The sequence below is a fragment of the Salvelinus fontinalis genome, chromosome 6 (assembly GCF_029448725.1).
Source record: "Salvelinus fontinalis isolate EN_2023a chromosome 6, ASM2944872v1, whole genome shotgun sequence".
NCBI lineage: Eukaryota > Metazoa > Chordata > Actinopteri > Salmoniformes > Salmonidae > Salvelinus > Salvelinus fontinalis.
Window position 1 is genome coordinate 62,678,203 of NC_074670.1, and position 27,767 is coordinate 62,705,969.

The window sequence follows — 27,767 nt, forward strand, 5'->3', positions numbered from 1 at the left end:
TAAATAACCTCATTTGTTTTGTACCTATGATGCATGTTTCAAGGTTTGTTCTGTATGTAGTGTAGCTGTGTGTGAAGCTGTTTTCAGTATCTAACAGACACTAGAACCATGATCTATTATGATGTTGGGGCTTTGGATTCTCAGCCTAAACTAGCAGGTGGAATCTCTGCAATTGTTTGGTCAGACCATGCTCCAGGTATGCAACTTAACCAGTTTAGCTCTTGGCTAAAGGCCCAGTGCAGTCAAAAACATGATTTCCCTGTGTTCTATATATATTGCCACACTATGAGGTTGGAATAATACTGTGAAATTGAGAAAATTATGATAATGCAATTTGTTAATAGAATAATAAGAGAGTACCAAACCTCTCTGCCAATAACAGCTAGTTTTCAGACAGTCCTAGCAAAATTCTTGCTTGAGAAATTGCTCTTTACTAAGAAGCTATTTTAGTTTAATTTTGACCATTTTAATGTAAAACAATCACAGTAAGGTACTTAATTGTTACCCAGAAATGATGCGATATGAGGATAAAAACGGCTGCATTGGACCTTTAAGATTTTATGCAAAACAGATGAGGTGCAAAAGCTCTCTTTCTCACACTCTCATACACATGCAGCTCTCACACACATGTGCATGCACACACACACACACACCTTCTCTGCACACTGTGAATAAACTCCAATGAAATACAAGCTGCTAAGGGCTGAGGCATGATTTCCCCTTGATTTGTACTCTTCACCTTTACTAACATACAACTAAACCCCAATGACTAATTGATATGAAGTGAGTGTTATATGTGATGCCAATGCCAAGACAGTCGTTGCTGAGATTAAAATAAGCAGACATGACACTGTAGGTGTAATAACACTCCTTGTTCGCACTCTTGGTTCTTTAGCAACAATGATTTACATTGATACAGTGTGAATGCACAATAACATGACAGACACCATTAAAAGATACAGGTTACTTAAAGTTATAACATTGAATTTTGACACTTGCATGTTTTGTTTTTTTAAACATAAATATGTTTTAAATTCAATACACTTCGATGTCCACTGGTCTTGAGGCATTTTTCTGTTACCGTTTCTTTCATTAAAGTCTTTGGAAATGTATAGCGTCTCGCTTTCAAATGTGGTCTGCGACTTTGTGAGGTCATTACTGGCCGGTGAACAGATCACTGTCAGACTCCGTTTCCCATCATGCCACACATTGAATCCGTGTGGTCACAATATAAATTTTCTCCAATCGGCCTTCAGATCAGATGTTTGTATGTAACAAAGCAACCTTCCCATTTGATGCCTTTTGGCATCGTTTAAGCCCATATCTGACCATTATCAAGATCTTTATCAAGATGATATGCATATAATATGAAAAAAATTGAGGGAAACCTAAAACCTGAGAAAAATATTGTGTTGCAATGATGGGTACAGAAGTTACAGTGTCATTTGCTTCATCGGCACACAAAAGTCACACAAAAGTCTACCTCTCACACACTCCCAGTGTCTAAAACGATTCAACAAAAAACAGAAAAGCAAAGGACAATGAAGAAATGACAAAAAACACCTAGATGGTTTCAATCGTACATTTAAGTCCCCGCATTCTTCATAAGTACCAATACATTTCCTATTTATCAAGTAACACCTTTTCAAGTAGATGTACTTCCTTTATCAGGTAAAAAATTAACTGTTCCATTAATATGGAGAATCAAGTGGGAGCCAAAGAAACATCAGGTAAAGGACACACTGACTGTTTGTCGCCTTGGTAGGTAGTGCTCCTTCCTCAGTGCAGCTCTCTAGAGATGGCACCTCTGTCAAAGTGAAGGATTTTACATCTGCGCGTTAGTAGTATGATCAAGCACAAATGGACAGCAGTCCCACCTTTTGTTCCCTCGTGTTCTACCCCCCCCTCCCAACCTCCCTCTTTCATTCCTCCACCCATCCGTCAAATCCTTCATCCATCCATTTGCCGATAATTCTCCTCATCTCCTCAGTCCTTGGTCCTCGCGTTTCGTGTCCATCAGTCTCCCTTCTTTCTTTCCCTCTCAAAACGCGTCTACTGGATCTTCCTGGCGGCTGCGGCAGCGGCTTCTGCTTTAGCTGCGGCGGCCTTCTTGGTCTTGTCAATGTAGGCCTCATGGAAGAACTGGCAGAAGAGCACAAAGTAGCTGAGGTACATAAGCGAGGACCACACAATGTTCTGCACGTGAGACGGGCACTCCTGACCCTGCTGCATCCACGAGTACACCAGGTAGTTCACCACGCAGCCAACCAGCATCTGGGTGATCTGCGTGAGTGTGATGAACATGGCGAAATTCCTTGAGACCTTGAACCCGGCCGCCCTCAGTGCGTAGTAAGAGTACATGACGGAGTGGACCAGGTAGTTCATGGTCATGAACCAGCCGCCACCAGCCACCATGTCCTTGTAGGAGTACCAGGAGTAGAGCAGAACAGTGATGTGATGGTACCAGTGGAGGAAGATGAGCTTCTGCTTCCGCAGCACAATGAACAGGGTGTCACCTGCATGGTGGGTGTGGAGAGAGAGACAAAGAGAGAGAGAGAGAGACAGAGAGACAGAGAGACAGAGAGAGAGAGAGAGAGAGAGAGAGAGAGAGAGAGAGAGAGAGAGAGAGAGAGAGAGAGAGAGAGAGAGAGAGAAAATGTCAGTTACAAATGGAACGGAACCAAAGCGCGCACCTTTACATAGCAAGTCATCAATTTCAGGTAACACTTATTACTAGCATTAAGTGTTATTTAAGCGTCCTCTTCTAAAAACCTCATGTTCTTGGTAAATCAATGTTAAAAGATCATGATGGCAACATTTAGGAGCGATAAGACAAAGTGAGGACCCAAATAAATATTTTCAGGGCTCATGTTTAATAAAATGTAATCACAGATACATGCGCTGTGGGTTCTCAGAATTGTTATGCTGTAGGTGTCAACATACAATAACAATATGCGTGAGCAGAGCAGTCTCCAGAGTGTATCTGTTTAAAAGCAGAGCAGTCTCCAGAGTGTATCTGTTTAAAAGCAGAGCAGTCTCCAGAGTGTATCTGTTTAAAAGCAGAGCAGTCTCCAGAGTGTATCTGTTTAAAAGCAGAGCAGTCTCCAGAGTGTATCTGTTTAAAAGCAGAGCAGTCTCCAGAGTGTATCTGTTTAAAAGCAGAGCAGTCTCCAGGGTGTGTCTGTTTAAAAGCAGAGCAGTCTCCAGAGTGTATCTGTTTAAAAGCAGAGCAGTCTCCAGAGTGTATCTGTTTAAAAGCAGAGCAGTCTCCAGAGTGTATCTGTTTAAAAGCAGAGCAGTCTCCAGAGTGTATCTGTTTAAAAGCAGAGCAGTCTCCAGGGTGTATCTGTTTAAAAGCAGAGCAGTCTCCAGGGTGTATCTGTTTAAAAGCAGAGCAGTCTCCAGAGTGTATCTGTTTAAAAGCAGAGCAGTCTCCAGAGTGTATCTGTTTAAAAGCAGAGCAGTCTCCAGAGTGTATCTGTTTAAAAGCAGAGCAGTCTCCAGAGTGTATCTGTTTAAAAGCAGAGCAGTCTCCAGGGTGTATCTGTTTAAAATCAGAGCAGTCTCCAGGGTGTATCTGTTTAAAAGCAGAGCAGTCTCCAGGGTGTGTCTGTTTAAAAGCAGAGCAGTCTCCAGGGTGTATCTGTTTAAAATCAGAGCAGTCTCCAGGGTGTATCTGTTTAAAAGCAGAGCAGTCTCCAGGGTGTATCTGTTTAAAATCAGAGCAGTCTCCAGGGTGTATCTGTTTAAAAGCAGAGCAGTCTCCAGGGTGTATCTGTTTAAAATCAGAGCAGTCTCCAGGGTGTATCTGTTAAAAATCAGAGCAGTCTCCAGGGTGTATCTGTTTAAAAGCAGAGCAGTCTCCAGGGTGTATCTGTTTAAAAGCAGAGCAGTCTCCAGGGTGTGTCTGTTTAAAAGCAGAGCAGTCTCCAGGGTGTATCTGTTTAAAAGCAGAGCAGTCTCCAGGGTGTATCTGTTTAAAAGCAGAGCAGTCTCCAGGGTGTATCTGTTTAAAAGCAGAGCAGTCTCCAGGGTGTATCTGTTTAAAAGCAGAGCAGTCTCCAGGGTGTGTCTGTTTAAAAGCAGAGCAGTCTCCAGGGTGTATCTGTTTAAAATCAGAGCAGTCTCCAGGGTGTATCTGTTTAAAAGCAGAGCAGTCTCCAGAGTGTATCTGTTTAAAAGCAGAGCAGTCTCCAGGGTGTATCTGTTTAAAAGCAGAGCAGTCTGCAGGGTGTATCTGTTTAAAAGCAGAGCAGTCTCCAGGGTGTATCTGTTTAAAAGCAGAGCAGTCTCCAGGGTGTGTCTGTTTAAAAGCAGAGCAGTCTCCAGGGTGTATCTGTTTAAAAGCAGAGCAGTCTCCAGAGTGTATCTGTTTAAAAGCAGAGCAGTCTCCAGGGTGTATCTGTTTAAAAGCAGAGCAGTCTCCAGGGTGTATCTGTTTAAAAGCAGAGCAGTCTCCAGGGTGTATCTGTTTAAAAGCAGAGCAGTCTCCAGGGTGTATCTGTTTAAAAGCAGAGCAGTCTCCAGGGTGTATCTGTTTAAAAGCTTTGGGAACATTTTCCAGCTTTGGTCTGTGAAATTGGGCCCACAGGGTACACTTACATCAGACGTCTCAACTACAGGTTATACAGAAAAAACACCTAACATACAGTCGTATGAAAAAGTTTGGGCACCCCTGACAATTTCCATGATTTCCATTTATAAATAATTGGGTGTTTGGAACAGCAATTTCATTTTGATCTATCAAATAACTGATGGACACAGTAATATTTCAGTAGTGAAATGATGTTTATTGGATTAACAGAAAATGTGCAATATGCATCAAAACAAAAATTAGACAGGTGCATAAATTTGGGCACCCCAATAGAAACATCACATCAATATTTAGTAGAGCCTCCTTTTGCTAAAATAACAGCCTCTAGATGCTTCCCATAGCCTCTAATGAGTGTCTGGATTCTGGATGAAGGTATTTTGGACCATTCCTCCTTACAAAACATCTCCAGTTCAGTTAGGTTTGATGGTTGCCAACCATGGACAGCCCGCTTCAAATCATCTCACAGATTCTCAATGATATTCAGGTCTGGGGACTGGGATGGCCATTCAAGAACATTATACTTGTTCCTCTGCATAAATGCCCGGGTAGATTTTAAGCAGTGTTTTGGGTCGTTGTCTTGTTGAAATATCCAGCGCCGGCGTAACTTCAACTTTGTGACTGATTCTTCAACATTATTCCCAAGAATCTGCTGATATTGAGTGGAATCCATGCGACCCTCAACTTTAACAAGATTCTCACTACCGGCACTGGCCACACAGCCCCACAGCATGATGGAACTCCCACCAAATTTTACTGTGGGTAGCAAGTGTTTTTCTTGGAACGCTGTGTTCTTTTGCCGCCATGCATAACGTCCCTTGTTATGACCAAATAGCTCAATCTTTGTTTCATCAGTCCACAGCACCTTATTCCAAAATGAAGCTGGCTTGTCCAAATGTGCGTTTGCATACCTCAAGCGACTCTGTGGCGTGTGTGCAGAAAGGGCTTCTTCCGCATCACTCTCCCATACAGCTTCTCCTTGTGCAAAGTGCGCTGAATTGTTGAACGATGCACAGTGACACCATCTGCAGCAAGATGATGTTGTAGGTCTTTGGAGGTGGTCTGTGGGCTGTTTTTTGACCGTTCTCACCATCCTTCGCCTTTGCCTCTCCGATATTTTACTTGGCCTGCCACTTCTGGCCTTAACAAGAACTATGCCTGTGGTCTTCCATTTCCTCACAGTGGACACTGACAGCTTAAATCTCTGCGATAGCTTCTTGTAGCCTTTCTCTAAACCATAATGTTGAACAATCTTTGTTTTCAGGTCATTTGAGAATTGTTTTGAGGCCCCCATGTTGCCACTCTTCAGAGGAGAGTCAAAGAGAACAACAACTTGCATTTGGCCACCTTAAATACCTTTTCTCATTATTGGATGCACTTGTCTATGAAGTTCAAGGCTTAATGATCTCACCAAACCAATTGTGTGTTCCAATTAATCAGTGCTAAGTAGTTACAGGTATTCAAATCAACAGAATGACAAGGGTGCCCACATTTTTGCATAGCCTATTTTTCACATCTGATTTAATTTCATACAACATAATATTGCTACACTAAAAATCTTTGTCTGGACAATACCCCAGTACTCAGCTTTTATTAGAAAATGAATGGCATGCCACTGTGATCATTTTCTGTGACGACAGAGTAAATTATTATGCAGCCTCAGAGGGGTGCCCAAACTTTTTCATACGACTGTATACATGCAATGCATTCAAGGTGACCTTACCTCTTATCATACCATACCTGACTAATTGGTGAACCCACTGCTCGATAGTGGAACACTACCAGAGGATTCAGTCTGTGTGTGAGAGTGTGTGTTTGTACAGCATCATTCTCTCTCTCTCAGTCTTTCTCTCTATCTCTCTCTCTATCTCTCTAACTCTCTCTAAAATCTCTCTCGCTCTCTAACTCTCTCTCTCTAACTCTCTCTCTCTCCCATATGCCTCTGTGACAGCGATCAGTGCTTGGGCCAGCAGGTTTGTACTCCACCCAACCCGAAAGCCAGAGCCAGGCAAGGGGTAGGGGCTTCTATCCCCCTCCCTGTGCCCCTGAGAGGGGGCTCTTGCTCTGGGCATCGTACTCAGAACTGACAGGGTGTGGAGCCCCAGTGACGGCAGGACTGGGCAATAACAAAAGGGCCAAACAGGCAGAAAATGGATTCCCAGACACAAAAAGGCCAGACTCTGGGTACGAGGGAAAGGTCACTAAAACTAGGACCGGTTGGGGTGAGATGACACGCATGTCTCTGAGGTCATTGGAGGACAGAAAAGACCGATTCATGCCTAAAGATCCGTGTGCCGATCCTCGGGTGGATTCTTTCAGCCAATGGGAGCAGAGATATTTTATGGGTATTATCTCAACATACTATATGGCCAATGCCACAGTCTCATAACCACAATGGACACTATGGACAGAAAAAGGCACATGTAAAACATATTGATGTATTATAGATAAGGATAGTAGTAGTAGCAGTAGCAGCAGTAGTAGTAGTAATAATAGTCGTAATAGTAGTAGTAGCAGTAGTAGCAGCAGTAGTAGCAGTAGTAGCTGTGTTAGTAGTAATAGTAGTAGTATTAGCAGTAGAAGTAGTAGTAGCAGCAGTAGTAGTAGCAGTAGCAACAATAGTAGTAGCAGCAGTAGTAGTAGCAGCAGCAGTAGCAGCAGCAATAGTAATAGTAGTAGCAGCAGCAGTAGTAGTAGTAATAGTAGTAGTAGCGGTAGTAGCAGCAGTAGTAGCTGTGTTAGTAGTAGTAGCAGTAGTAGCAGTGTTAGTAGTAGTAGTAGTAGTAGTAGCAGCAGCAGTAGTAATAGTAGTAGCAGCAGCAACAGCAGCAGCAGCAGCAGCAGCAGTAGTAGCAGTAGTAGTAGTAGTAGCAGTAGTAGAAATAATAACAGTCAACTTACCCAATTCTGGTGCTTTACTGAGCACAAAGGCGTAGGCCCAAAACTTGCTGACAGGCCCGTTGTAGAAGCTCTGATCACACACTGACTGCTTGAGCCCTTTAGTCATCAGAATGTATGTCATGTAGCTTCCAGTGCGAACAGCACCAAATATACTGGACAAGAAAGAAAGAGAAAGAGAAGGGAGAGAGCGAGAGAGAGAGAATGGTGTAAGTGAAGCCCCAGGACTCCGGTATACAGTCTCTCTCCAGTCTCTCCTGCCACAGCAATGTTTGTGCAGCATCGTTGTTTGAGTGTGTAATTCTGAAAACTGGCAGCATGACTTCTTTATTCCAAACTATCCTGACTGTTCCTTTAAGATACGATACCTAAGGCCACAAGATGCTTACAGTATGTGCATTGACTGGACCAGTGTTGTAAATGTCTGCCCTCTTACCTGAACACTGCAAGGGTGAGGGACCATAACACCAGCGGTTTCCTCAGATTAAATTTCTCCCTCTGTTTCATTATATGGCGGCCGCCTAGAATGCAGGCAGCATAGAGGGCTGAGAAGAGGAAGGACTTCTTCCTGTATAGGAAGGATGGAGTTTGGTGAACATAATCAGCACTTACGAGCGTAAAATAGTGTAAGAACAGATGGCCTAAAATATACAGTATAAAGTACACAGTATAAAATATACAGCAGCGCAACATTAGATCACTTTTGGGGTGATATGAAAGCTTCTGACAAACTTTGATTTTGGAGCAGACTACTCCATTACTTCCACACTGAACACCAGCTGATACACAGCCTGGCCAGTTCAGATCTAATTAGCTACATACTGAAGTGCTCAGCATTATCATCTGAGGGGTTGGATGCTGAGAGGCCCAAAATAAAGTGATGTTTCAAAGTTTTTGTTTGGTCCCAGTGGGCTCAGAACGAGACTTGAGGTCTAATTAATCACATTTGGGTATATATAACAAAGTGATGTTAACTATAAACCAAGAGGTACCCAGAATTTGGGCTCCCATATGTTATACCCAAAACCCTAAAGATAACTCCCCTTCTCCATTCTGCAACCTCAGCTTCATATGGTGACAACGGCACTATTTCTTGCTCTTTTCAGCTGACTAGGTGGGTCTACAAGAACTTAAAACCAGGAGGGGCATTTTTTTTTAACGTTGTTTCCCTGTGAAAAATGGCTGAAGAGTGGCAAAAGGAGAGCTTATTTAGGGTAATGATGATATATTGAGGAAGAAAATGTGGCTTGTCATTATGCTTGAGTTTTATAACTCTATGAGAGCATAGGCTTTGCCTCTCATCCTCTCTGCCATTTCCCCTGGCCAGATTGGAGTTGTCTTCTAATTTGTCATCGCAATGCAGGAATATTACCTAAAATCCCATTCATACCTCCACCTACTTTGCCCTGGCCATCCTTATAAAACGGTTTAAGACCTAATAAGACCTAATGAGAAATTAACATTAAAATATTTGGTAACAGCTCTGGTAGACATTCCTGTAGTCAGCATGCCAATTGCACGCTCCCTAAAAACTTGAGACATCTGTGGCATTTGTTTTGTGACAAAACTGCACATTTTAGCGTGGCCTTTAATTGTCCCCAGCACAAGGTCTACCTGTGTCATGATCATGCTGTTTAATCAGCTTATTGATATGCCACACCTTTCAGGTGGATGGATTATCTTGGCAAAGGAGAAATGCTCACTAATAGGGACGTAAACAAATTTGTGTACAGAATTTGCGAGAAATAAGCCTTTTGTGGGTATGGAAACTTTCTGGGATATTTTATTTCAGCTCATGAAACATGTGACCAGCACTTTACATGTTGCGTTTCTATTTTTGCTCAGAATATTTGCCTTGAAGAAACGGAAGAAATCTTCAAAAAAGGGTCTGCAAACAAAGTAAATCTAACATTATAGAAACGTAATAGATCCTAACTTCCTTTAGGGAAACTCACTAGCTTGTGTTGACCAGAGCTGACACTTCTGAACAACCTCACCAAGAACAATATCCTGAAAGAACATTACTGTTGTTGACAACGAGTATCCCCTTTGTTCAAAATGCAAATAATCAAATGGCTAGTGTGTTTGCTTGCAGGCTTGATAACTGATTGAACAAAGGACAAAGCAGTGCAGTGAAAATCCAAAGAAGCTGCTGTCACACAATGATAGCACAGTTCAGAGCGCAGAATGACATCCTTGTTTCAAAGAAAATAAACAAGGGTGAAGAATGGAGAGAGTCAGAGTAAGCACCTTATAGTGAGGCAGAGCGAATTCCAGACGAGCAACAAGCCCACATCGCTCAGACAGTCTTCACAGCCAAAAAGGTTAAAGGTCACAATGATAAACAGATTCCTCAGAACAGTACAGTTGAAGCTTCAGAGACGTAGAAGTACCTTGTTCACACCATCGAACCCAAACCAAACTGTGCTGGTTGTGATCTTTTCACGTGGTCCTATTCAGCACAGTTCTCAGCAACTATGGTGGCTGCTCAACCAGGTCAGCACAGTAAAGCTTGGTTTGGTTCAGCTTGGTTTGTCTCAGTAGTGTGTAAAGCCATACAGAGTACAGTCTGAATGAGGTACAATAACATGGACTAAAACCCACTAAGGTCAGAGAAAACCTGGGGCATGGTCAAAGTTGACAAATGGGTTCGAGGGCTGTCTCTCTCCTTGCTCAATCGGGCCAGCTGTGGCTAAGCAATGCCTCCAGGAATGGAAATTAATTTGAGACGTCAGTGTGAATTCACATCATGCCCCCGCGCCTCGTAGTACCTGCATGTGGCAAGAGCATTCACGTCGGAGCTTCGGTTAGGGGCTGGGGGCTGAAAGTGTCTCTTGCTGCCTCTCTATATCTAGGTCTAGGGGTCAGAGGTCATCACCTAGATGCTGAGCTATGGTCAGTTTTGCATGTTAAAGACCGACTGCCTTTAAAAAGCAATGAAACCCTTTGAAAACAGCCTATGTGGCATCAATATGAGTCAGAAACAGATATTTTAGTGTCGAAACAGAAAAACAACCGAGCGAATCGGGGAGTTCAGTAGCTCTTTAATAGTTAAGGTCATGATTGGCAGAGTATAAAATAATCCTAGATCTGTGCCTCTAAGCGACTTTTAAAAGAGAAGCTCTGTCAGGGAGGGTTATAGTCAGAGATATGCAATCGTCTCTGAATGACGGCATCAGAGATGCTGGACTAATCCAAGATATTTATCTTCACCTGAAACAAGATTTATACACAGCACTTCAATCAACTCCAAGACATTAGACTCTTGGCACTGGACTCTTTTCTTCACATCTGATTTATTTGTTCTTTACTCCCATCCAACAATAATGAACCACAAAGCGACCTGAGACAGGATATACTTAAATGAAAACTCAGTTTGGAGTCAAAAACCCCAGCAATGAGTGTCTGCTAAAATGTAAATGCAATACTATTTGGAAAACCCTAACAGGAAACTCTACACTATGTATGCTGACTAATGACGATGGCACAATGTATCAGAGGAAGGAGTTCTACTTTTGCAAGTACAGTAGTGCAATCAGAAGAGACTTCTCACACTCTGTGCGTTCTGAAACCTTACTTTATTCTTCCAGCTGAGATTTGTTCGAAACACCTTTACAATTCACCTCAGCTTCAACGGCAGTTTAAAGCACAGCCTAACAGTGATTCCAAATGAATAATCACTGTGAAAATAGTAAACGTCACATACAGCAAAGGTCGAACATTGAGGCTTCAAACAAAACCATGAGTGGGGACATATTTGGGACATATTTCCTGAAATGTTCCTATGCTTTAAAATGGAGTTGTGGCCCTTTTTCTTCATTATTATATTGTACCTCTCACATCCCTGAGAGCTATCCAACAGAGCTGCAGACTGCTCCATTTTGCCAGTCATCATCAGCATTCGTGGAGAGCAAGCCACCTCCCATGCATTCCCTTATCGCTGAGTGAGACTTGCTAGGCGGTGGCCGAGTCTGTACCAGAGCCTCTGCTGGAGCTAAGCAAACATTAGGGGCTGATCTAATGCTTTCTGATAGAGCGAGCAAAGCAGTGGCGGCCTGCCGGGGGATCTCATTCCCTCCTATGTCTGCACAATGTATCAGGTCATCCTGCCAAACAGAGCTAGCTAGTGGCTTGAGCTATAAATATTATATTTAATATGAAGGAGGTCACAGAACTAATGACTGAGCCTGGTTATAATCATAATGTAGGATTTCACAATATTGTACCTGTATGGATTTATTTTTGGAATAATATGTCCCCTGATTTAGGGCTTGTTTGAAAAATCATTGCAATAGGTATCTCGTTCTGTAAATATTTAACAGTGTAAGTGGCCTATTTCAGAGAGAGATTAGATAGGGAATGTGTGGACAGATCTCTAAACAAATCTTACCTGAAGGCTTAAATCTCACCTGATCATGATACTGGACCATGGCAGGAACTATTTGACTCAACTTTTCTTATACAAAAGGAGTCTTTCAATAGTGATGGCTAGATCTGCATGCACCTTCTAATGGTTGGGCTAACCTAGTGTTAGCAGTTCACAATAACTAGGCTAGTCACACTTGTGGCCCTTTCCCTTCCCCTAGCTGTGTTGGTCAAAGCTGCTGGCTAACCTGATGTGTAACTTGGATCTGTATTAGCTGGAGCAGGAGATTTCACCCCTTACGTAACACTGACTATAAGGATGAGTGTGTGTGTGTTCGGTCTGAGAGCTGCCTTTGCAGTAAAGCAACTCAGTTCAGGATGAATGGCCTTGTCCTTTGGCTTGCTTTGGTTGTTTGTAGGTTGCACAGTAGCAGTGGAATCAGTTGTGGCGTCAAGGCATACCCTTGAGGTACACCAAACTTTTGGTTCTGTAACAGAGTGCTACATAAGGCCAAGATATAAATAAGCCCTGGATATAACAGATTAGACAGTCCGGTAAGAGCCACCCTGATGCCCGCTGTCCACCAGATGCATATGCGTTTTGTTTTGCTGGATGTCTATCCCGCATTTGCCGTGCCTGATGCACACGTGCTTCTCTTTTCAACTCACTAAAAGCTAGCTAGTTGGAGTCTGTGTGTACCTCCGTTTGTACAACTGCATGGTAAAGCAACGCACGAGTTGAAAATATTGAACACATGCACCATACAGAACTCAGCGCCGCCTAGTACGGCACCCCCAATGTAGAGCTGCAGACGGCTCCATTGAAAATGAATGACTTCCGCCGGAATGCAAAGAGTTTGATGCATCTGGTGGCCTTGAGTCGGGAGTCTAATTCAGTGGTGAACAGAGAACTATAAGTCTAGAACTGGACATACAGCAAGAAACATAATTGTTACATCATACAATGCCTAACACTAAAAAAGTGTTGCCTCTGGCGCTAGTGTTATGATACAGTTTAAAAAATTTACGCCAGTGTATTCAATGGGAAGAATGAGTTCGATAATGATACATTAAAATGTACACTGTTATTTACACTGCCTATTTCAGTTGAGCTGATAATAACTGTACAACTAGGCAAATTCTTTTGTTTGGCTCTGGCAGATAATCGTTTCAGCTTGTTAAGGGATTAAAGTGTAATGGTGAGTGGCTGGTTTATTTATAGTAGAAAGAGAATAAAAGCTTTAGAAGGTTTGAATGAGACCTATTGCATTTTTCCAAGTGTAGATCATTAGCAAATAAAAAGATGCAAGGTGAGCAGTGCAAATTAGATGTATATTTGACCTCATGGCCACTTGAGCAAATGCAAAAACACATTTCATTTGATACACTGGCAGGTTTAAAATGAATATCTGCCTCTGCAAAAGCTGTTTGATGAAATACAATGAAATGACTGCTCTTTCCTCTGTCTGCATCCTGACTCTCAGCTGACACTTTGACAAGATGGCAAAGTCACCCCACATCTCGCTCTCTGTATCCTCCATCCAGATGAACTGCTGGGTGACAACATCAAGCCAGAGGTAGGCTCTGGGTCGATGCAGTCAGCAGCAATCCCCATCATCGCATCCTATCCTTCTGGGAAAAGCAGCATGTAAAATATCCCTCCCAGTAGTCGATACCATAACTCATTGGGGACCAGCTAGCTGGCCTAACCTTTGCGAAAGGAACATTGTAACCTTTGTCAGAAAGTCACAATCAGTGACGATGTAGTATTAGCTAGTGAGGGGAGAGGAAGGTTCCTTAGGAAGTTTGAATGTGATGGCAAGATAATACTGGGTATTGTCCAAAGACTAACCCTAGGAACTGCTGTAGGTCTGAAACAAATGGATAGATAAGCAATGTGCGTTGCAGTTCTTGACAGAAACCGGTGCGCCTGCCACCTACTACCATACCCGGTTCAAAGGCACTTAAATATTTTGTCTTGCCCATTCACCCTCTGAATGGCACACATACGCAATCCATGTCTCAATTGTCTCAAGGCCTAAAAATTCTTCTTTAACCCATCTCCTCCCCTTCATCTACATTGATTGAAGTGAATTTAACAAGTGGCATCAATAAGGGATCATAGCTTTTACCTGGATTCACCTGGTCTGTCAATGTCATGGAAGGAGCAGGTGTTCTTAATGTTTTGTATTCTCATTGTATGTCCACACAGTAAGCTAACATGGTATCTATCCCATCACGTTTTGTAGAGGTCTACAGCTCTTCCTTCAGAATTGCATGAAACAACTGATCCTACAATGACATGCAGTCACCCAAGAGGATGGTGTCCGATTGCTTGGAAGTCCACTTAGGGTTTCAACGACTGAATACACTGCACAACCTGAGCAACCATCACTGACTCTGAGCAATGGTGACGTCTGTGGGGGGATTGACTGGGAATGACTCAGCAGGTAAATGGAATATATGTGTACTTCAGTGTCAGGCAGCCACAGTGTCGGACATTGAGACCAGCCAGCTGTACTGTAAGTAGACAACATTATGGACTGATCTGTGTGTTGTTTGGACACTTGCTGGCACAGAGCCATACACTCATACTTACACAAGCACACACATGCACACACACAGGGGCATACACACACACAGGGGCCTACACACACACGTAACTACATAGGACACCGAGGTCTGGACCTCTGTAATTTTTTCTTTTTTTTTTTTTTTTTTTTAAATAATACAAATATATATTTTGTACACAATCATAAAAAAATATATAGATCAACATCTAAATATTGCTCCCAGCGTCAATCAGCTCAGAACGCTTATATTATTGATCTGACTGAGTTCGAGTTGCGCCTGCCTCTTTGCGAATGAGTGGAATCAAGAATAGTAGTGTGTTTGTTATGTTCGCCTGCCTCCCCCGGATTTACCTTTAGCAGCACATTCACCACTCTCTCAAACGGCTAACTCCACCCTCTCGCGGCACAGGCCGAGGGCCATAGACATGAAATTAACTACCCTAGCACGAAGTCGGTTCAAGCAAGCAACCAGAGAAGCTTCTGACAGCGTATTTGCAAGATGCCGGACAAAATGCAATTTTAAAACCGTCCTGCGACTCCTGCCGTGTCTATAGACATCCACCAAACAAACAAAAACGGCTCTCGGAGAACGAGTGCACAACTGGTAAATAGTCGCTTAGAGATGTGGCAGTCAGTCAGGTGGCTAGCTTTCGGCAGAAACTTATATTGCAGTAACGTTGAAGTGCTCCGGCTATGTATTAGCCAGCTAGGATGAAGTAAGAAGCTAACATTAAACGGAGTCTACCTCAACAGGAGTAAAAAATAGGCTACTAGGTTCTCATAATACCTGGCGAGGCTGAGGCAGGCTGCAATACATTCAGGAGGAAGCAGAGGAGACAAAGAGCGAGAGGAAGCAAGTAGAGAGAGAGAGAGAGAGAGAGAGAGGTTATTACAGTAGTTCCCAAACTTGGGGACAGGGCCCCATGTGGGTTCCGCTGAGATAATCTGTACTAATCTTAACAAGTTAGGATTTTTTTTTTTTACATTTAACTTAACATTAAATTACTTCACCAATCATGCAGTGCGGATAGAGCAACTTGCAATGGAGAAGGCAAGCTATAGATCAGTGAGATGTTTACATGCATGACAGAAAGACAAGAGGCAACTGAAATTTTGCGGGTGGGGAGAGAGCGAGTGAGGGTGGAGGAGGCTTGGCTTGAAGCACTGGGCATCTTGTTATGACATGCCTCATTGGAATTAGGCCCACAGCATTATATCTACGGAGGAGCGGCTTCTGCGGAGGAACTTTGAATGTCTTTCAACTTAAGAGTTTACTTAACGTTGGACCAGAGATAGCTAGCTAACTAACAAGCTTGTGTGGTCAGAGCAGCACCTGAATTAAAAACCCGTCTTACATTTTTGTAGTCAATAAATCCAATGTCAACTGTGATAAATATGTATCCCTAACCAGTAGCAGTGCATGGGTAAAATCCCGGGGGGAAAAAAGCCATATTAAAACCTGTGTTGTGATAATTGTGTTGTTTGCTCTATAACCTGTTAGTTCATATGTTTTGACACTGCGATATATAGGACAAAGGCTGAGACAATAAGAAGACACTAAATTAAACCACACCTTTGTTCACAATACTGCAGAGCAACCACTGTCCAGTGAAGTCCGCAAAGCATATTGCATGTAACAAACAGTTACATGACCTATAGCATGGTCAAGCAAGTTAATGTTTCCGACATTTTCGGACCACTAAATGACTTTTAAAACAGAACCAGTGGAGCTGCCTCCACTATTCCAGCACCATTTCCACATTTCAACATCATCAAATCACCTATGCTTAGTCTAATACAGTGACAGCTAAAATATACCAAAAACAATTTAGTCCAATCAACGTAAGCTAACTATGATGTGGCTGTCCACTGTTCTGATTTGTGTGTGTGTGTGTGTGTGTGTGTGTGTGTGTGTGTGTGTGTGTGTGTGTGTGTGTGTGTGTGTGTGTGTGTGTGTGTGTGTGTGTGTGTGTGTGTGTGTGTGTGTGTTCGTGCAAATAGAAAAAAACATGTCTCACCCTACAGGTAGAGAAACGCCAATGCCATCCTTCTCTCTTTCGTGTTGCCTAAAAGGTCTATGACTGTCATACAGTAGACATTTTTATTTTTTGTTGTCCTAGGCTACCTGGATAAAATGCTTGCTCGCTAGCCTTTACTTCCTTTCATGGGAAACGTTAGCTAGTTACATATTGAAAGACTGGTCATGGCTCACATCAACACCATTATCCCAGAAGCTCTAGACCCACTCCAATTCGCATACCGCCCAAACAGATCCACAGATGACACAATCTCTATTGCACTCCACACTGCCCTTTCCCACCTGGACAAAAGGAACACCTACGTGAGAATGCTGTTCATTGACTACAGCTCAGCATTCAACACCATAATGCCCTCAAAGCTCATCACTAAGCTAAGGACCCTGGGACTAAACACCTCCCACTGCAACTGGATCCTGGACTTCCTGACAGACCGCCCCCAGGTGGTAAGGGTAGGCAACAACACAACATGGGAGCCCCTTAGGGGTGCGTGGTTAGGCCCTCCTGTACTCCCTGTTCACCCACAACTGTGTGGCCAAGCATGACTTCAACACCAACATTAAGTTTGCAGACGACACATCGGTGGTAGGCCTGATCACCAACAACGATGAGACCTGGCAGTGTGGTGTCAGGACAACAACCTGACAATGTGATCAAGACAAAGGAGATGATTGTGGACTACAGGAAAAGGAGGGCCGAGCATGCCCCCATTCTCATCGCCGGGTCTGTGGTGGAGCAGGTTTAGAGCTTCAAGTTCCTTGGTGTCCACATCACCAACAAACTATCATGGTCCAAACACACCAAGGCAATTGTGAAGCAGATAGGACAACGCCTATTTCTCCTCAGGAGACTGAAAAGATTTGGCATGGGTCCTCAGATCTTCAAAAAGTTCTACAGCTGCACCATCGAGAGAATCCTGACTGGAAGGCCTTAAAAATTGCCAAAGACTCATGCCACCCTAGTCATAGACTGTTCTCTCTGCTACCGAACGGTAAGCGGTACCATAGAGCCAAGTCTAGGTCCAAAAGGCTTCTTAACAGCTTCTACCCCAAGACATAAGAATGCTAATCAAATGGCTACCTGGACTATTTGCATTGACCCCCCTCCCATTTATTATTTATTTACACTGCTGCCACTCGCTGCTAATTATCTATGCATATTCACTTTACCCCTACCTATACGTACAGTTGAAGTCGGAAGTTTACATGCACCTTAGCCAAATACATTTAAACTCAGTTTTTCACAATTCCTGACAATTCCTGACATTCAATCCTAGTAAAAATTGCCTGTCTCAGGTCAGTTAGGATCACCACTTTATTTTAAGAATGTGAAATGTCAGAATAATAGTAGGGAAAATGATTTATTTCAGCTTGAATTTATTTCATCACATCCCCAGTGGGTCAGAAGTTTACATACACTCAATTAGTATTTGGTAGCATTGCCTTTAAATTGTTTAACTTGGGTCAAACGTTTCGTGTAGCCTTCCACAAGCTTCCCACAATAAGTTGGGTGAATTTTGGCCCATTCCTCCTGACAGAGCTGGTGTAGATGAGTCAGGTTTGCTCCTTGCTCGCACACGCTATTTCAGTTCTGCCCACACATTTTCTATAGGATTGAGGTCAGAGCTTTGTGATGGCCACTCCAATACCTTGACTTTGTTGTCCTTAAGCCATTTTGCCACAACTTTGGAAGTATGCTTAGTGTCATTGTCCATTTGGAAGACCCAAGCTTTAACTTCCTGACTGATGTCTTGAGATGTTGCTTCAATATATCCACATAATTTTCCTGCCTCATGATGCCATCTATTTTGTGAAGTGCACCAGTCCCTCCTGCAGCAAAGCACCCCCACAACATGATGCTGCCACCCGCGAGCTTCACAGTTGGGATGGTGTTCTTCCGCTTGCAAGCCTCCCCCTTTTTCCTCCAAACATAACGATGGTCATTATGGCCAAATAGTTATATTTTTGTTTCATCAGACCAGAGGACATGATTTGCACTTTTCACACCAAAGTACGTTCATCTCTAGGAGACAGAACGTGTCTCCTTCCTGAGCGGTATGACGGCTACGTGGTCCCATGGTGTATATACTTGCGTACTATTGCTGGTACAGATGAATGTGGTACCTTCAGGTGTTTGGAAATTGCTCCCAAGGATGAACCAGACTTGTGGAGGTCTACAATTTTTTTTCTGAGGTTTTGGCTGATTTCTTCAGATTTTCCCATGATGTCAAGCAAAGAGGCACTGAATTTGAAGGTAGGCCTTGAAATACATCCACATGTACACATACAATTGACTCAAATGATGTCAATTTGCCTATCAGAAGCTTCTAAAGCCATGAAATAATTTTCGGGAATTTTCCAAGCTGTGTTAAAGGCACAGTCAACTTAGTGTAGGTAAACGTCTGACCCACTGGAATTGTCATACAGTGAATTATAAGTGAAATAATCTGTCTGTAAACAATTGTTGGAAAAATTACTTGTTTCATTCACAAAGTAGATGTCCTAACCGACTTGCCAAAACTATTGTTTGTTAACAAGAAATTTGTGGAGTGGTTGAAAAACGAGTTTTAATGACTCCAACCTAAGTGTATGTAAACTTCCGACTTCAACCGTACATATTACTTCAATTACCTCAACTAACCTGACAAACCTATACCCCCGTAAATTGACTCGGTACCGGTACCGCCTGTATATAGCCTCGTTATTGTTACTTTATGTTTTTACTTTCGTTTATTTAGTAAATATTTTCTTCACTCTTATTTTTCTTAAAACTGCATTGTTTGTTAAGGGCTTGTAAGAATTTCACGGTATTAGGCATATGTGACAAATAAAATGTAATTTGATTTAATTTGAACTTCCATCCTCTCAGTCCAGAGGCACAATGTATGAATGTATGGTTGGATCAGAATCACCGTTATAATCACTGGCCAGTACGGAGAATTAAGTAAAAGTCCAAATCCCTATCTCCATCCATGGCTATTTTAGGAAAGGGACAATTCAAGGTAGCTAGCTAGCCACCGGAGGACAACAATACAACGAGATGCAACAATTCAAGTTGTTTCTGACATATTTCTCGCAATGTGATGTGATAGAAGTGAAGCCAAATCCAAACTGGCTTCCCTTGACACTTTTTTATGTGTGCCAGGACAATTCACAGTTGAGCTCACTAAGTTAAGCTCAATGCTGATTGGCTATTATTTTATTTTCAAAATGATCAAGGGAGGCCAAATGCTCACTGGCTCATTTAATGCAACAATGTCATACTCTTTTTGACCAGACAGCATCAGATACAGAGGGGAGCTATTTCGCTCGCTTGGATGCTTTCTCCGGTAAGATACATTCAGCCTCTTGCAAATTGAAGGAAAATTATGAAACACAGACACACGAAATATAAATTATGATATGTTTTTTTCTATTCCATTTTTTGGATGGAGAGAGGGCTTTTTTTTGACAGAGAGAGGGCTTTGCATAGGCACTTTTTTTCATCTTTTGTGGGACTGGGAAAAAAATGCCCAGAAATAAAATAATGTTATTAACTGGTTTAAAATAACGGTTCTGTTCCGGAACAGTATACTGTAAATCACTTTCATTCCCGGTTCTGATTCTGTTCCTTTAAAAATTGTGTTATTTTTCAGTTTTCGGTTCTGTTCCTTGAACCAGTTCCAACCTCTAGAAGAGGGTGCTCTGGTGCTATAGGGTTTGAGCCTGGAGGGAATGTGATAGTTAATAACGCTATGCTGAGCAAAAATAGTCCCTTGGTATTTTTTTCTTCTCTCACTGGGCAATGTCTCATCAGGTTTATACTTAAGACCACACAGAGAACAAACAGCGTCCTCTTTATAAACCACAAAATATCGAGACATTTGAAAGTACAATTATTTTCAGTTATAGCCACATTGTGCATTCTATTGCCACTAAACGGTGATCTCAAAGTGACCTTGTGAATGAATCTGTTAAATGTCAATCCATCATCAAAATGTCACATTGCCACTTTGTTGACTAACTCCAAAAGAATAAGTGTCTGTTGCCAAAATGCTGTATGTGCCCAGGACTGAGATTCTTTGTTTGTTTCAACATCATTTGTCAATGTAAGTCAAAGTAAACTGTTGTTTTAAGGTTGACATTTTAACCACAGAATTATGTCATCATGGTAACCAAATTTCAACATAGACAATACGTAAAATTTGTATCTTTATTAAAACAACATCAGATCATTATATCCACTATCAGAAAAAAAACTATAGGCTGGGCAACACCTACTGGAGAATTGATCTATCTACAGCTACCATTTGGTCACTCATCCAGGGTTTTAACCAAGCCCTGTCCTGCTTAGTTATGATATTTGTCACTATTACAATGTGTTTTATGAGAATGTTTGTTGAGAGATCTCCTCTTAAAAACTAAATAGATTCACGGTTGTTATCCAAGTCATTCCAAAGGGTAGGTTTATCAGAGCAAATGAAATGGGACAATACTTTATCACTCATATATCATAAATGATACTATTTTAGGTCATCAACAGCTATTGTTCCAATTCAATCCAGAATTCAATTAAAATAGACAATACTATAGGTCTAGGGATTTAAGCTCTGGTTGGCTTCAAACCTCAAAATGTGGCCATGAATGTGTTACTCATTTTAAAGTTGAATGTTACTTACTGTTATTTACTGTATAACATTCATAAGTTGGATTCACGTCTCCATCTCAATCAAAAATCTAAGTTAAAGAATCGGACTAAATCAAATCAAATTTGATTTAAAGTGCATTTAACTTTTGATTTGATCCTGTTCTTTAACTTCGATTGTTAGTTGAGATGGAGACGTGATTCCAACATATCAATTATTAATTTGTAGAAAAACTGGAATTAAAGACAGACTAAGTCAGTGGCACAAATGGAACTGTCCAAGCAGAAAATAAATCCCCTTTAAAACGATGAAATTTGGTTGTGTTGATAACCAAACATAATTCAATATTACTTTTGAAATCACTTCTGAAATACAATAAATAGCCTATTAACTTGTCCACAAGTTAAAGGGATACTTTGGGACTTTGACAATGAGGGCCTTTATCTACTTCCCCAGAGTCAGATGAACTAGTAGATATAATTTTTGTCTCTAGCATCCTAGTAAATATCCACAGACTTCCTAATGCTAGTTAGCATTGATGCACAAAACTACCTCTAACCTCCTTCATAATGGACACAGGCATAAAAATGGTATCCTTTAGTTCATCTGACTCTGGGGAAGTATATACAGTGCCTTCGGGAAAGTATTCAGACCCCTTCCCTTTTTCTACATTTTGTTATGTTACAGCTTTATTCTAAAATGGATTCAAATGGATTAAATAAAACATTGACATCAATCTAGCACAATATCCCATAATAAGCTAAAACAGGTTTTTCGAAAAGTTTGCAAATGTATTAAACATTAAAAACAGAAATACCTTATTTATATAAGTATTCAGACCCTTTGCTATGAGAGTTGAAATTGAGCTCAGGTGCATCCTGTTTCTATTGATCATCCTTGGAGTGTTTTTACAACTTGATTGGAGTCCACCTGTGGTAAATTCAATTGATTGGACATGATTTGGAAAGGCACAGAACCTTCCAGGAGGACAACCATCTCAGCAGCACACCACCAATCAGGCCTTTATGTTAGCGTGGCCAGACGGAAGCCACTCCTCAGTAAAAGGCAAATGACAGATTGCTTGGAGTTTGCCAAAAGGCACCTAAAGGACTTTCAGATAATGAGAAACAAGATTCTCTGGTCTGATGAAACCAAGATTGAACTCTTTGGCCTGAATAGCCAAGTGTCACATCTGGAGAAAACCTGGCACCATTTCTACGTTGAAGCATGGGGGTGGCAGCATCCTGCTGTGGGGATGTTTTTCAGCGGCAGGGACTGGGAGACTAGTCAGGATCCAGGGACAGATGAACGGAGCAAAGTACAGAGAGATCCTTGATGAAAACCTGCTCCAGAGTGCTCAGGACCTCAGACTGGGTGGAATGTTCACCTTCCAGCAGGACAACGACCTTAAGTACACAGCCAAGACAACAAAGGAGTGGCTTCTGGACAAGTCTCAGAATATCCTTGAGTGGCCCAGCCAGAGCCTGGACTTGAACGCGATCAAACATCACTGGAGAGACCTGAAAATAGCTGTGCAGTGACGCTAGCCATCCAACCTGACAGAGGTTGAGAGGATCTGCAGATAAGAATGGACATAAATCCCCAAATACAGGTGTGTCAAGCTTGTAGCGTCATACCCAAGAATCAATCAAATGTATTTATAAAGCCCTGTTTACATCAGCCGATGTCACAAGGTGCTGTACAGAAACTCAGCCTAAAACCCCAAACAGCAAGCAATGCAGATGTAGAAGACTCAAATCTGTAATTGCTCCCAAAGATGCTTCAACAAAGTACCGAGTAAAGAGTCTGAATACTTATGTAAATGTGATATTTCAGTTTTATATTTTTTATAAATTTGCAAAAAAAACGAAATCCCTGTTTTTCCTTTGTCATTATGGGGAATTGCGTGTAGATTGATGAGGGGGGAAACAATTCAATTAATTTTAAAATAAGGCTGTAATGTAACAAAATGTGGAAAAAGTCAAGGGGTCTGAATACTTTCCAAATGCACTGTAAATGGCCTCATTACCAAAATTCCAAAGAATCCCTTTAACAAATTATATGTTGAGTGGGAAAATATATGGCAGCTAGACTGTATGGTCTTCAGAGATAGATGGGAGGGGTTGAGCTTAGCTGACGGGTGGGACTAAAAACAAACAAAATATAACTAATGTAAAATATACTGTCCGTGAAATGTGTGTAGTATGTATAAGCTGGAAGTGAAAGCATAAGTATTGTTGTCCCATTAGTTTACTCCAATTCAGGGGAGGGGTGGTAGGGTTAGGGGAAAATAATAAAGAAGGAAAATATTAAAAGAATTAAATATACAGTACCCGTCAAAAGTTTGGACACACCAACTCAATCAAGGGTTTTTCTTCATTTTTACTATTTTCTACATTGTAGAATAATAGTGAAGACATCAAAACTATGAAATAACACATATGGAATGATGTAGTAACCACAAAAGTGTTAAACTAATCCAATTATATTTTATATTTGAGATTCTTCAAAGTAGCCACCCTTTGCATTAATGACAGCTTTGCACACTCTTCGCATTCTCTCAACTAATAACATTGATAGAAGCCACAATCTATTTACAATATTAAAGCTGATCTACACCCCCCCCCCCCCCCCCCCCCACACCCCACCAAATAAAAAAGAAATAGAAGAAAATAAATTAGAACTCAACCACAAATACAAGTTAAAGAATGGGATGAAGCCAGTGGCTCAGGTGGAACTATGCAAGCTGTGGATACATCTCCTTTAAATGTTGATATTTGGTTGCATTGTCAACAAATACAATTCAATACTACTTTTGTAATACAGAAAACAGCCTTAAATTAAGGCTCTTACAAATGAATGTGACATTCAACCTTAAAATGAGAAACACATCCCTGGCCACATTGAGGTTACTGTAACTATAAAGGTATTCTTATCTAATCATATAAAGTGTGCATGTTCAAGATAGCATGCATAGGTTGTCGCAGGTCTGTGGAGATCTTCACAATTGCTGTAATAATCTGCGCAGAATCTTGAACGCTATTGATCACTTGCACCATGTACTTTTAATATAATCTCAACTGCAATCCAGGTCATGTGGTTGTGCTATTAGATGAACAGTGATATCACAATCTGTTGTGTAAATAAACAAAATATCTGACATTGTATTCCCATTTGAGTGATTGTAATCTCATTGATCAACATCGCAACCAAATATGACCCAATTATCCACCTTGAAATTACATGGTGTGCCCAGTGGGAGATATTACAAGTTCACAGAGTCTCAACCAAAAACATTTGTCCTGAGGGGGAGGCTATTTGCAGGAGCTAATGGCAAGTGAGGGTAGTTTAATTAGCAGTTATGTGAGGGTAGCTATATGCTGTTTTTCAAGTTAAGCACACTGCACACTGCCTCCTGAAGCCGAAGCAGTGATTTGAAGATCAGATAACATTTCCAGACATGCTGAGTCAACCATGACATTTTTCTCCCGTTTGGATTGAACACCCCAATAGCAAAGAGCAAGCCTTGTTATAACAATGAGGCAAGGTTTGCGTAAGCTTGATTCTTTGCAGTCGTTCCCTAAAGAGCTTATCATCTGTCCTCACTTTCCCCAGGGGTTTTGTCCTCGCTGGACTAAGGTGCACTTCCTGAGTTTGTTAGTACTGGCAGCTACAGAGGCCGTCCCTGCAACTGTTTCATCACACAGACTGCAGCAGCCGACCATTAAAACTTTCCTCTATTTCCCATTGGTGTTTGGTAGGCCTCAAAATACAGTAGCCCATTCAAGAAATGTGATGAGAGAGAGAGGGAGGTCACCTGCATAGTGAGGACACATGCTTCCATTACAATGCTGTGGAGTTTGAAAGTGTTGTTTTGATTAGTACATGCATCAGAAAGTGCCATTATGGTATTTTGTTTCATTGAATAGGGCCCCAAAGGTTAAAGGCAGTTGAAATGTGCCAGAAAATCACCCATGAAGCAATGCATTGTTATTGTATCTGTGCGGCAGAGAAAGAAACAGGTTGGTTAACATTCAATGATGATTTTTCTCTTTAGGAGTTTATGCTGAAGGGCTGCACCTATTTACAACTAAGTTGACTACTCTATAACATATCTCTCAAAACATGTAACATGTTCATACACCTATTGTGTAATGTCAATTTGGGTGAATGTGACTAACCACTCATGAATTTGTGCAGTAGTTATTTCCTCTCAGAACCATGCGATATGGTCTTGTCAGAGCAGACATCCCTGCTGCAGTGCAAACGCTGCCCAGAAGAGTGGGCACAGATCATCAGCTGCGATGTGATTGGCTAGCACTCTGTCAGCAGACATCATAAGATCATTTCTATTGGTCAGTTGGTAGCACCAACTTATGGGCAGCTCCTGCACAATGTTTCCACACGCTTGATTCTGAAAAGGAACACATTTGGACTTCTACAAAATGTCCCTTTTTAAAGAAGTGTTTAATTGCAACCTAAATGTTTCTACTATTACAAATTACCACACTTCTTTTTGCTATTTCCTAGTTCTGTAGCCTACCCATAAACCAGCATGTGGCATTAGAGTAGGCTGCTGTTGCATTACAAATGAGATTTTTACCTATCTATTGAAGGTTTTTCAACAGGTATAATTACTTGAATCATTATTTAAGTCAGTTAATAACCAATGCATAAGTGGTAACCTCCCATAGGCTATTACAATGGTAGACTCAGGAGACTAATTAGACACTGATGGTCATGGATAACAGTCCATTATAAAAATTATTTTAAAAAAAACATAATGGTGATTTATTTCTTAGAAACTTACAGGTATTAGTAGGGTGTGATTGCAGATGGAGCATAACCTGAGCATAACCTGATTATGGCTGTGCTCATCACCTGCATCATCCGGCATCAATAGGCATTACCAAGCCAAGTTTTGTTAGTTTGCTATTTATTCTGTCTGTGGTGCGATATCGCATGGTGCGATACTGCATCCATCGTATGGCTTCGTCTTACCCTGTCTTTGGTGAGCATATGTCTATGTTAAGGGTTTAGCCAGAACATGAACATATAGCCTATCCAGGCAGTGATGTTATTTTGAGTGTTTGCCTATAATTTGGTCATCTTTTCTTTAGGAATGTGTTTGTAATGGTTAGCACCTTAGACATATAGGCTAGGAAGGTTATTGCCACGGGCACTGATGCGCTCTGTGTCAATGAATGAACACGTTTGTTTAGTTATTCTGTCTGTTTGGCCAGAAAAACGAGACTACAGACTCCAAACCGGTATTGTGCGTATTGTAGGTCTAAATGTAATCAGTTTTTGGAGCGCAACGGTCTAGATAAAATAGTATGCTAATAAACGAAAGGTCTACCTATGTCAACTCTCGGCATGTGGGATTTATTTCATTCATAGCGTACGGGTGTAATACAGGGCTATTGGGCAGCGGTAAATGTAAGAGGATGGAATTATCTGGTCAGCAGACAGATAACAGTAGCGCCGCATCACCTTGAATACCTGGAATCTGTTGCCTAAAATAAACATTCTACATACGCAAATCACTGAAAGTCACATCAGAAGGCAAGGAAATTGTAACGAGATGTAGCCTAATAATAGAGTGATAGGTTCAGTTGGTAGGCTATTCACCAATGGGCACTTTCTTGATTCATTGTAACTAATTCACAGCCAGGCCTGCATATGTTGTGAATGGGGTAGGCTACTCTCTGTGTGCGGATGATCCTCTAGCTGCTTTATGAGAAAGATGTGATTATAGAAAAGCCTAAGCAGACCACAACATACGCTATTTGCAAGCTTAACGTTAGCAGCATGCAGACTATGCTATTCTTATTCATTCATTTCCTGTTTCTATTAATAAGATTATGAGGAAATTGTGTCACATATACACAAACAATCCTCCCCACATCAATATGATATTTCATAGACTATATCTACCAGTTTTCTTGCATCCATCGTATGGCTTCGTCCTCGTTGAACTGTCTCTCAAATTCGTACTCTTGTAGCGCCAACACCGACATGTTCACTGAGCGCTTTCCTGTAAACGGATACAAAGTTATATTCTGATTATGTGTTATATTTAACTGGTTTCCTCTTTATCTCTCTATCTCATCTACACTTCTTGTCTTGCATCGCTCTTGCCACTGCCAAAAACTATCAAACTGAACGCGAACGTCCGACTACATGACAGCTCGAGCCGGCATAGGCGCTCTCCACCAAGGAGGTGGATTCACGGTCCTAAAGCCTGAGATGCCATGTTTGTTTTGCAAGTAGATTGTCACTGTGATGCCTCGTTCACCTTAACCATGGGAACCCCGTTAAATTGCGCAGGATGTCATTCATTTAAATGAGGAAGTACACGAAGTAGAATCGCAACGCCCCCGTGCGGTTGAAGGCTCTGCTGCGAGAAGGACGCCGCACACTTAATTTTTCCAAATTTGGCATCATTTTCAGTCCAGCCAGAGTCCGTTGAAGAACAGGAAGTGACCAACCACAGAAAAATATGAAAATGTGTGGTTTTTGGTGATGGCTTTATGGGATAGCTAGCAACTTTAAACAATTACCCATTCTTATAGGGTACTAACGTTAGGCGGTAACTAGCCCGTTGGGTAGCCCGTTTGGGTAGTTACCAAATACTTTCTCTGACTGTCACTGCTCTGGCTCAACAACAACAAAAATCC

The 27,767-nt window shown here is 41.6% G+C and overlaps 1 protein-coding gene across 1 annotated transcript; it reads right to left on the minus strand.

Annotated features, from left to right (window-relative positions):
- Positions 1–857: 857 nt before the first annotated feature.
- Positions 858–27,372, minus strand: elovl6 (ELOVL fatty acid elongase 6). Its single transcript, XM_055927392.1, has 4 exons — positions 27,025–27,372; positions 7,926–8,057; positions 7,493–7,644; positions 858–2,516 (listed from the first exon to the last, which is right to left on the minus strand). The coding sequence occupies exons 1-4, from the start codon at positions 27,105–27,107 to the stop codon at positions 2,053–2,055; spliced, it is 831 nt and encodes a 276-aa protein (XP_055783367.1). The 5' UTR covers positions 27,108–27,372; the 3' UTR covers positions 858–2,052.
- Between the last annotated feature and the right edge of the window lie 395 nt (positions 27,373–27,767).

Excerpts from the sequence above, each read along its gene's own strand:
- elovl6 (XM_055927392.1), bottom strand. The coding sequence starts at position 27,107 with ATGTCGGTGTTGGCGCTACAAGAGTACGAATTTGAGAGACAGTTCAAC. Across the intron at positions 8,058-27,024 it reads CGATGGATGCAAGAAAACTG|GAAGAAGTCCTTCCTCTTCT; the intron begins GTAGATATAGTC and ends CTTCCTATACAG. Across the intron at positions 2,517-7,492 it reads CAGTAAAGCACCAGAATTGG|GTGACACCCTGTTCATTGTG; the intron begins GTAAGTTGACTG and ends CCCACCATGCAG.